We start from the raw sequence: 11,818 nt of genomic DNA on the forward strand, positions 1-11,818 counted from the left end.
CACGCATACCCACACACCCACACCCACACACACACACACACACACACACACACACACACACACACATTTATTCACCACTGCTTACACTCCAGGTACAAGAGATGTGTAAACATCCATTACATTCCATAAGTTGAATTCAGTCAAAGTGTCAACTACAAAGGTTTAAGCTGCTGTTTGTGGATGTTTCGAGCTCTGCTTTGGAATACAAAAATCTTTTCTATGAAAAATTCATACCTTAAACTATTTCTGTTCTCCCTCATTACAGCCTGGTGGAAGCCACAGCCAGAAATAGGACTTTATCAGAGCTCCGGCTCTGGCTGCTGTACGGGATTGGGGTGCAAAACAACGGGGCACCCATTTCTAAAATAATAAGCCGGCATCCAATAATTACAATGGCACACCCCTGCATGTGTTCAGTGTCCATTTAAGTGATCACCATCACAACAGAGATTATACATCCTTGAACTTAGCAACGCAGACACAACCACGCCCCCCGCCCCCCCAACACACTCACACACATACAGACACACACACCCATTCACACACAAAACCTGGAGAAACAGACATCAATACCAAGCAATCATTTATCCTCCACCATGTCACACATACTAGCTCATCCCCACTGCCTACCATTCAAGTTCTACATGACAGACACTGTGTGTGTGTGTGAGTGTGTGTGTGAGTGTGTGTGTAGTGTGTGTGTGTGTGTGTGTGTGTGCGTGTGTGTGAGGAGGGGGACCGGTGGTTTGGAGAAAGGTGGCACAGTGCCAACATAGCGCCTGCTAAATACCTTTGTCTCCACGACAGACAGAGACAAGCGGGCAAGCTGCTGCAGGAAAACACAGGGAACTGCCCGTCTCTCTCTAGGTGTTAGCGAGAATAAGGCTCTGTTGTTAGAATGTGTTTTCTCTCCTCATCGAGGAGAAAATGGGGGAGGCTGGCCGCCATAATTAACTCACTATTGATTTGCAGGGCTGGCTACAACGGAGGTGGAGCCCTGGAAGGAGCCGGCGTGTGATACCATGCTCGATTTAAACGGCTACAATGGCCTCATTAACACACATGCCCACACTAGCCGCCGTGCGGAACACGCAGAGGTGGGACAAAAAAAATAATCGATCCAAGAACTATATGAGCATGTATTAGTCCAAACGTGAGATCTATCCAAAAGGAAAATAATTGAAGGTAAAATAATTGGTTGTTTTAAAAATAGGCGGTTATTCATACTGAATAATGAAACATGAAAACCGCGTTTACTCAATGTAAGCGCAGCATTCAGCTCCCCAAGTAATCATGCGTAGTTTATGTAATAATGTCCCGCGATATAACAACCATGAAAACTATTTAAATGACATGAGTACGTCTTTGTCGTAGTTAATAGATACGGTGCAAGCCATGCAGCCTCAGACTACAGTCCAGACATGCAGTTTGTGTGAGAAATCATCATCTGTTGTGTTTCTAGGCCATCCATAATCTGGAGACAAGCGATGGTGTCTCTGTGCATATCTTAAATTGTTTATCATGCAAATGATGGCACGCAGGCTGCTCTGTCCTCCTCTAACGGCCCACGGCTCTTGCCCCGGCCCCAGCTGCACCCCTGAAAACCCCCAGACAGCCTCAGCTGTCCTTGAGACCAGACCCAGAGACAGCGCCAGACCCGGCTCGGGACGTTTCAGCACAGGACTCCGTGTCCGAGGTGTCCGGGAAAAATTTACGTGCTGGAAATGGCTCCTTCTGCATTTCCATTAACAAAGGTTACCCACACAAATAGGTTTGTGGGCTACAGAGACAGGTATCAATATTTAAGGGAGTTGAGATGGGATTATATTTAAATTTAAGGGATTAGAACATTAGGCTGAGAATCAGTGGAGGGGCTGGTGGGGGGATGCCCTGCCTTAGTGTCGGCTTCACTGCGCAGGGTGAGGGAACATGGCAGCCAGCATATGGGGCATGGGGTGGCACACTGGCACTGCCAGTCCGGATCCATCAATCTAGTTCACAGAGGGCTGGGCTGGTGGGGAGGGGCATGGTGGGCTGTCTTCATTTTCACGCTGTTTCAGTCAATTTGTCTCTACCTGGGTCTCCTCCTTTATTCTTTCAATTTTTTTAACCTTCGTAACAGACATTGGCAATATGTATATTTTTTATCTCATGCAAAACATGGAGCATGAAGTGAAGAACAGTACACCTAAATAAGCTGGACCTTGTAAGCGCGGTGTACACGTCTGTTATAAAACAGTCACAAAGAGGCACCCATGTCATTATTTACAATGAGATTCTATGCAAAGTTGCTGATTCTGACGTGTCCAGGGCCATTAAAATAAAGTTTTCTGCACAACGCTAGTGACCATATGATATCATGTGAACTGTACTGCATAATGATCTCAATGAGCAAAGAGAAGCATGGTCGAACAGCTGACACGGCCAAGAGGCATGTCAAATGTGTTTGTCTGTGTGTGTGTGTGTGCGTGTGTGTGTGTGTGTCGGTGCATGCGTGCGTGCGTATGTGTCTGTGTGTGATTGTGTGTGTGTGTCTGTGTGTGCGTGTGTGTGTGTGTCTGTGTGTGTGTGTGTGTGCACGTGTGTGGGTCTGTGTGTGTGGGTGTGTTTGTGTGTGTGTGTATGAGGGCATGTGTTCGCGAGTCCGCGTGTGTGTGTGTGCATGTGCAAGCGCGCAGCTTTACATTCACAAACAGGGTGTTTAACAAACTGCATACTAATGAGCACTCAGAGCAGCGGGTTTCCTCCTCGGAAAACCCAGATACAGTAGCCATTCGAAACACGAGCCTGCAAAGCTACAAAAATAGTCCAAAATATTAAGCAACGCTTCCCTCTATTTAAAATAAAGTAGCTGTATCTAAGCGGACACAGCTACAACCACATCAGCTTTTGAATAGGTGACATGAAGGAAACTCTGTGGCCCCAATCACAGCAGGCACATGCTTGTTTGCACAGCAAGTATGTTTCCACTACAGTCTCATTTGGCCACGGTGGACAACCAATAAACCGCCCGGCCGACAAACCACCTGAAGTCCTTAATTAAGCAAATCACGAAAAACACTGACAATTAGTGGCCGTGGGGTTCCTCAAATAAACGCTTCTTCCTCGACAGTCGGGCGTAATTACATTCCTCCATATCTCCTTTTAAGTTTAAGCGTCAAAGGAAAAGCCCCGGTCGGCGTGTATTCGAGCGGGGTCTGGTAGTGTGAAACGCCGCGGAGGGAGAGAGACACAGCTGTCACCACCACATGAGAGAGCGCGTGGAAGCCAGAGGATCTGCACACATCTGCCATGCAGCAATGAACCAAATCCACTGCTTTTTTTTTTTCCTTTTTTTCCCCCACCTTTCTGTTTTCTAGCCTCCTTTGTCTCGTTCTCCCTACGACTCCAAATGTTCATGTTCGGTCTTCATGGTCACCGTTTTTTTTTTTTTTGGCGTAAGGGGGCTAACGTTATTGGGGTTTTTTTTGCACGACAGAACACCAATCGATTTCGCAAGAGAAAACCTCCACGCAGGTCGGGGTCATATCGACTTGGAGAAAATACATGAGGAAAGAGGAACTTCGCTGCCCCTTTCGCTGTGGCCGCTCGCCTGCTTATGGTGCGTGGGGGCCATTTCGTGCTCCCAGTGTGTTTACCTGATATATTTTCCTGCTTGGGGATTATTCCGTGTGTGGGAGCGGATAAACAATCCTCGTCGTGCGGCGACACCTGAACGGCCACTTCCACGGGGTGGCACACCCGCCGCGGGTGCGAGTGCTGATGCTGATGCTGATGCTGATGCTGAGGCTGGGTCCGCGTGGGCGGGGACGAGGTGGAGAGCGGGGGGGCGAGGGGGGAGGGGGGGGGGGCGGTCGAGCGGCTTGTCCCCACAGAGGCTGCCGTGGCACTGCCTCCGCTTGTGCTCGATGAACAGCAGGATGTCGGCCAGGGGGAAGCGGGAGTGGCACTGGCCGCAGGTCAGCAGGTCCTGGTCCCCTTTCAGGGGCTCGCCCTGGCACACTCCCAGCCTGGGGGAGTCCTGAGAGGCGTCTTCCGGTAAAACGCCTGACACCGGCTCGGCTGCACGGGGTGAGAACGGGGGGAAGATATGAGATTTCAGCGAGGCCATTTCACATACAGTAATCATACAGTACGACGCCATTTTCAATGTCGTAAAAATTCTCGGTTTTATTGGAGGGGGAACTATAGAATTGTAGAATGCATGTTAATGATTAGATATGGTTTATGGGCGCGAGGGGCGGAGGGTAAGAGAAGCCACACATACATACACACACACACACACACTATATGTATATAGGCACACAGTATATATACACAGTAGATATACACATGGTGAAGTGCCTTCTATTTTGAGTTCTCATGAATAAAGTTCCAGCTCGACCAATTTTGGTTAATATTTTTGTTATTCTTTACGTTGTTTGAATGGAGAGAAAGAAAGAAAGAAAGAAAGAAAGAAAGAAAGAAAGAAAGAAAGAAAGAAAGAAAGAAAGAAAGGGGAATGCTGTTTCGATAGTGACACCGTTCAGCTTGCAGGGAGCTGAACGATTAAGTTGCATGACCCTCTTTATTGTGCTGCCAATCTCGCTTTTTAATGAACCTAACACCTCCGAGAATCAAAAAATAGATTCTAATTTGAGTTCAAGATGATTGGACCCCATTTCGTTAAAAGTGCTGGGATCTCGTGAACCGAGGTTAGACATTGAGGGGCGAATGTGGAGTAGGTCCCTGATGTACCAGGGAGAAAAGCATTTAAAAGAAGTAATCTGGACACGGTAAACGACATCCAGCACCCCGACTGCATGTTGAGATAAGATGTGATGAATTCCCGCTGCCGATTCCACCTTTAATTCCGTGTCGGGTCATACAAGGGAAGGAGGCAGAGAGGGACCACGGGAGATAGCCCTGCTACCTGTTCAAATGCATTACCGACGTGGGAATTCTCTCCTACACTGCCGGGGCTTATCTGGCCAGGCTTGTGAGCGGTGTGAGACGAGGCTACATGAGGATCTTTTTTTTTTTTCCCTCTCCCACAACCAAGTTATATTGATGCAGTTCGGTGGGAAGTGGATGAATATATATATATATATATATATATATATATATATATATATATATATATATATATATATTTCTTCTTTGCTGTAAAGAATTGGTTGGTCAGATTCAGCGTAGTAGGAGACTGTGGGATAATAAACAGGGGAATTATTTGTGTGACTGATCTGTTATCACTCTCACAATTTCCTCATGTTGTGGATCAATAATGATTCTCCCTTGTTATTAAGCCTCATATTATCTAAAATTGATATTTGACTCTTTTTAAACTGATTTTTGTTTTATTTTCAAGTTCATATGTTATGAATGGATGGCTTGGTCCTTACTTTCTGTGTCCTACCAATGTGTTACTGCCCAACTGCTGTTTTCTAAAATGACTCTAATATGAATCTTTGTCAGACATCAATACAGGTATGAAATCTTCATTTGTCCGCCCTTTCCTTTATGTTTGTATATGAATGGCATTGTTTCGCAAACAAGTATAATTTATTTTACAACGCAAATAAGCCGAGGCAGTGCCTGAAAAAAAAAAACAAGATTAAAATACACTTTTTTTTTTTAATTCAAGAAACTATGTTTACACTCCATCAGCCTCTCTTAATGAAAGGCAGCTCTCTTAATTATGTTTATTATATCTAGATCTACGGGGAGAGGGGGGTTCAGAACATCTCATCTATTTATCATGTCGATCTATTTTTTTTTTTTTTTCAGGAAAAAAAACTTAGAATTAATGAAAAACATATTCACGGATAAGATCAAGTAAAGCCATCGCGTATTCCTAATAATAATAATGTTTTAAAAAAAAAAAAAAAAACGAAACAAAAAACCCCCCAAACACTCGCCGGCAGCCCAACGCGCCGCCAAAGTAGAACCAAGTTCAAGTTCAGACGCGAGGGAGCGACAATCATAGTGCGCCCCCTACCGGCCGACCTGGGAACGACTCCCCGCCGAACGGACGCCTCCGTTCGGAGAGCGTCGCTGCTCCGCGGCCAAGACCGACCGACAGAACGTTCCGCAAATAAGAAAACGACGCTTTTCTTTTTCTTTTTCTTTTTCGTTTTCTTTTTCTATTTCCTTTCTTTTTTTTTTTTTGAGGCGACCACGCGTCCGCCGTGAGGACCCACGCGTCCGAGGACGTCTTGTCTTTCGCGTTCCCTTTCGGAAAGCGCAAAGACATTTGCGGCGATCGATGTTATTTGCGTCTGTTGGTTGTCGCGGGGGGGGGGGGGGGGGGGGGGGTGTAAAACGGCCATTACCTTGTGAACGTGAACGTCAATTTAACGGAAAAGTCCCTCGCTCCGGGGGTCAGGTCACTTCCGCGTTTTAATTCCGCAGCGCGCGCGCGCCGCGTCGCCAATATAAAAGAGTTTTGATTAAAAAAAAAAACCCCAGCGCGACACGCGGAGAAGCGTCGACGCGGGATAAATAATAAGAGAATTCATCCGAATTGACGTGAATGAAAATATAAATAAAAACAAACAAACAAACCCCACCACGTTGTTTACAGACATAACTGTATAAACGCTGTCGGCACGTTTTTGTGTTTTTAACATTGACGTGTTTGTCCGTGGGGGGCTGTTCCCTGTGGGCTCCGCGCACGAGGTGTGTGTGCTGTGTGTACAAACACCTCCCGAGCCTCCGGAGGGATCACCGGATTGGATTGGAAAAAAAAAAAAAACAACAACAACAACAACAACAACAACAACAACAAAAAAGCCCCGTTTTGCGTTCGGTCAAACGGGTCCGTCCGCGACGCAGCGATCTCGCCCCGGCGCGGAGGGAACTTCCACGGGGGCACACGCGCCCGGGCGCCACGGTGCGGCGCCCGGGCGACGGTCCCCTCGCCCCCACCCCACCGCCCCGCGTGTGCCCTTTAACGGCGAGAGGGGAGCCTCGGGCGGTCGCGGGCAAGTGCGGTCTAACGACGCCGCGCGGAAGCGGGTCGACTCGCCGCCCGCGACCGCCGCCGAGCGCTCACCGGGGAGACGGCGTTTTTAAACTCTGGATCGGCAGCCGCGCTCCGCCGCAGAAGTTGGGCTCGATTCAAAGGTGAACAAAACGGAACGCGGTGCCCTCCGGCTCCCCTCCCCCCCCCCCCCCCCCCCCCCGCCCAGCGCCCACGGACACTTACGCGAAAAGTCCCGTTTGCTCAAGTGCTGGGGTTTGCCTTGCTTGCGGCGAGACATGTCGGTCAGCGGCGGCTCTCGGGCTCGGCGGGGTTCACATTGGGAAATCCGTCCCTGCGAGGTAAGACTCCGGAGGAAACGTCTTCATTGATGCCGCTGGACATCCGAGAAAGGAGAAGGGGAAGGAGAAAATAAGAAGGAGGAGGAGGAGGAGGAGGAGGAGAAGGAGAAGAAGAAAAAGAAGAAGAAGGAGAAGAGGAGGAGGAGGAGGAGGAGGAGGGGGGAAAAAAAAGAAAAAGAAAAGAAAAAAGTGAAGGAGCGCTCATGCAGCGGAGGGTCGGTGCTGTGCGGAGCAGCTCTTCATGACTTTCTCTGGAAGAGAGAGAGAGAGAATGAGAGAGGGAGAGAGGGAGAGAGAGAGAGAGAGAGAGAGAGAGGGACGGGGCCACGGCGGAGCCCCCCCCCCCACCCCCACCCTCACCCCCACCCCCTCCGGACCCGGAGCTGCAAGTTCAAGTGCGGACGTGACGCGTTCCTGCGAACTTGAACGTCAGGAGACGGACGCACACGGGGAGACGGAGCGTGGGCAGGGGGAGGGGAGGGGGGGGGGGGGGTGGTGTGGTGTGGGTGGGGAGGTGGGCCGTCATAAAAGAAATAGACGGTCATTATGGGGGGGGGGGGGGGAGGGAGGGAGAGAGAGACCCCGAAGACAGCGGTGGACAGAGGGGATCAGAGGGAGGCTGGGCCGAGAGAGGCGGAGAGAGCGACGGACAGACAAGATTATTTTAAAATATATATATCAGTTTTTTCATCCATATCCAGAGAGTAGTAGTATTTCTAGTAGTAGACGTATTACTAGTATTAGTATAAGTAGTAGTAGTAGTAATATTTCTACTGGTAGTAGTATTGCTAGTATTTGTAGTAGTAGTTGTATTACTAGTAGTGTTTGTATTACTAGAAGTAGTAATATTTCCACTAGTAGTAGTGTTACTAATATTGTTAGTCTTAATTGTAGTAGTAGTATTTCTAGTAGTAGTAGTATTACTAGTAGTACTAGTATTACCAGTAGTGGTATTATAACTAATAGTAGTAGAATTACTAGTAGTAGTATTAGTATTTATTGTATAGAAGTAGTAGTAGTAGTAGTATTTCTACTAGTAGTAATAATAGTAGTATTACCAGCAGTAGTACTACTAGTAGTATTGGTAGTACTAGTAGTAGTAGTAGTAGTAGTATTAGTATTAATAGTAATCGTATTACCAGTAGTAGTATAACTAGTAGTAGTAGTATAACTCCTACGAGTAGTAGTAGTTATTACTCTCTGTATTTGTTTCCGGCTTCTTTGAGCAAACGCGCCTAAATTATGATTAAATCCATCATATCGCACTCAAATATATAAGTATATATAAACAATTAGTGATAATCTACTTGCAATCGACTGTGACCATTTGATTACACTAAACTAAAACAAACACACAGACAAAATCCATTCAAAATGTCCATCTGCATTGTTGGAATGGTAACGATTCATAAACATCTGAATAAATTGAGGAACCAACAGTTCTGATGTGGCCAACAACGGAAACAACTTTTGGAAACAACCTGAACAAAACCATAACAGAGTATTGATTGGTATCATAACCAGTTGCTAATCAAGTCGGACAGAGCAGATAAGCACAATTTATATCGGACTATCTATCCAATTGGGAGAGACATTTATGGATTATGTCATTAACAATTAATAGAGTATATCCAATCTGTCTATCTGTCTTGGAAAGGGACAATAAAACATGAAGCACATTTCTAATGCATATCAACTTCTTCAAACAAAGTTTTATCTTAACAAGGTAGATCAAGCAATAAAGATGTAATAATCGACATCACCTGCAACTTCATAAATGGCTCTATGTTTATTTTTTGGCCTATATTTGAATCACCTTAATATTTCACTTTTTAAAAGACTAAGACTCGAAAGAAAACAAGAAAACTCTTTTGTATTCGTTGTATTATTGTTGCTGGGATTTGTTCTATGTGTGTTTAAAATATAACCACGGTTTTTTTTTGTGTAAGAGTGACGCTGTTCATACATTACAAGCCATGTATCGACAGTCCATTCGCAGCCTCTCACACAGGTCAGTGCATTCGCGCCATCTAGTGGTTAATTGTTAGAATACCACGGGTATATGCGTGTGCGTGTGCAATTTCCTTGTTCAGGTAAGTTCCATGATGACAAGGTATTGCACGCAAGTGATATCCGTATCAGTTTAATCGTGAAGCATGTTTCACATAAAAATAATTAAATGTGACCTATTGCTCCCTTATTTATACATTAAAAAAAATAGATAAAGATACACGACATAGAAAAAAATGATGAAGATGATACGTAGTAAAGATGTTACATCAGATTGAATTTGAGGAATATGTAGGCTATACATAAGAAAATCTGGTGAAAAAATAAAGTACGTACATACATTTTTATTTGGGCAACAATTGCACAGGATTTACCCGTGCAGCCGCCTAATCAAATGGATGCTATTTTTCAATCTGGAACATAAGTACACATAAATGCAGTCTTACAAATTAGGCCTACTTGTGTAAATAAGTGTATTATGTCTACTGTACAAAATACATAAACAGTAAGTCTGCCATTTCATTAGTCATCTTTGTCTGCCAACTAGACAAAAACAAAAAGTATGAATTCAAGCCTGAAGCCTGAAACAATTTTGTGTAATGAGTTGGTATCAACTATGGGTCATAGCTGAGAGTTAAGGCGGTAGGATGTAGAAATTAAGTTGGACATGTGGTCTGGTCTATATCATGTAATGAAATGTATGATGCACTCACTCCTATTCAATACAAATAATGATAAACAACGGACAGACAGAAAGGTGTGGATAATAACCTAGAAGTGTCTATTGACACTCGGCCATGCAGATAGAGAGAACAGGTTTTTTGGCAAGTGCCTCTGAAATGATGGAGCGATGACAGGAAAAAGTCTGTTCCCTCTATGTGCATGATCCAGTGTCAATTTATCTTCAAACAAAACCAAAGCAGACCAACATATTAACGGCGATGCTGCAAAATACATGATTAGAAGACATTTGTCGTGTCAGAGCTTGTTGAACCAACTATTTCCATGTGCCATGTGATCTAGTCAACCAATAAGAAGACGGAAAGGAAAACAGCTCAACTAAATATGATGTATAAAGGTCATTTACAGTATGACATATATATATATGACATATCATTGTTTTCTGACGGTTTTATTCTAGAATTTTTGTGTGTATATTATGTAAATATCGACATAGTTAACTATCAATTTGCACATGAAACTTTAAACACAATCATTACATTAGGTATAGGCCTGGTTTTCTGGTTGTGCATGTAAAAAAACAAAAAACGAATAAATAAACAAAGCGTGTGTGTGTGTGTGTGTGTGTGTGTGTGTGTGTAAAAAAAAATAAAAAATAAACCCATAGAACGTGCGCGTGTAAAATATCTAAAATAAATAAATAACCCAGACAGCGTTAGGTGGTCGCGTAGCGTCACCCCGAGGCCGCGACCGGTACTGCACCAGGGAGGGACGCTGGCAGCGCCGGGGCTACACATAAAGACAACCGGAGGCCGATCTTCCACGAATAAACACCGGTGAGCGGAACGCATGTTTGTCTTAATCCGCGGAACTGCCCGCAACACCTGTCCCCGCGCGGCGCGGGGTCAGGTCCTCGGCCTCGGACGCATCGACGGAGAAACGAGCGCCGCTGGGTTTTTTTTGGATCCGTCCCGGACGTCGTCCATGACGGTAGAGGCTCGGCTGCACCACCGGGGAGGATGGAGGAGCCAGAATAAGGACCAGATGCTTATTATGGCGATTATTGCTGAATTAAGACGGATTTTTTTTTAAACGGCGACGGGCTTGGGTGCCCGGTGATATCTCAAATGCTTCCATTCCCATCCCACAGCCTGCATGTATGAACCAGACTGCACGGCTTATTATATGGATGTGTCCATTATATCCCATTTATAATCTCATATTTATATCAAACAGGCAGATCCTCCGGGTGGTCAGATTTTTTGGAAGAATGCGATGCTCCTCAATACCAGGCTTTAAAATGGCCTAAATGGGCCAATTGTCTCACAGGCGAGCTAGGCAGTCCACTCAAACGAAGGCCCGCGGGCCAAATGTGGCCCTCGAATGACTCTGGACTGGCCCGCTGAATACACGCGATTAGAGATCGTGTTAATGTTATCAAATGCGCAATGCTCTTACTACACAGAAGCGGCATGTACACAAGAATTTAAAATATGAGAGAACGATTTAAAAAAAAAATGTATTGTCGATGTGTTCTTATTTTTAGCATTTTGAAAAACTTAATGAAGATATTTTGAGGACAAGGTGGTGTGCGTTTTCTTTGAGCCATGGGCTAAAGGCACGCTGTGGTGTCACTCCCTGTCCTGACTGCAGGGAGAAATGGGGCCCTGTGGTTTAGATGAGAATCTGTGAGAGGAGAGGAACCGTGGGGTCTCAGTGCCGAAATCCAAAGCAAGGCCAGTCAAGAGCGAGGGCAGCCAGGAGGTCCATCAACCTGGCCGTGCAGCCCTGTTCGGGTTGGGGTGCGTCTATGCACCTCTCCAAG

The 11,818-nt window shown here is 45.6% G+C and overlaps 1 protein-coding gene across 1 annotated transcript in view; it reads right to left on the minus strand.

Annotated features, from left to right (window-relative positions):
• LOC307229821 (B-cell lymphoma/leukemia 11A-like) overlaps positions 1-7,364 on the minus strand; it is a gene marked incomplete at its 3' end in the record, with an annotated part of 34,131 nt that extends 26,767 nt beyond the window's left edge. Inside the window, 3 exon segments of the mRNA XM_079999909.1 lie at positions 3,639-3,853; positions 3,855-4,062; positions 7,187-7,364. Of these exon segments, the coding sequence (XP_079856035.1) occupies positions 3,639-3,853; positions 3,855-4,062; positions 7,187-7,241 (478 nt within the window). The 5' untranslated portion in view covers positions 7,242-7,364.
• Positions 7,365-11,818: the final 4,454 nt, after the last annotated feature.

Source organism: Zeus faber (genome assembly GCF_960531495.2).
Source record: "Zeus faber genome assembly, chromosome: 4".
NCBI lineage: Eukaryota > Metazoa > Chordata > Actinopteri > Zeiformes > Zeidae > Zeus > Zeus faber.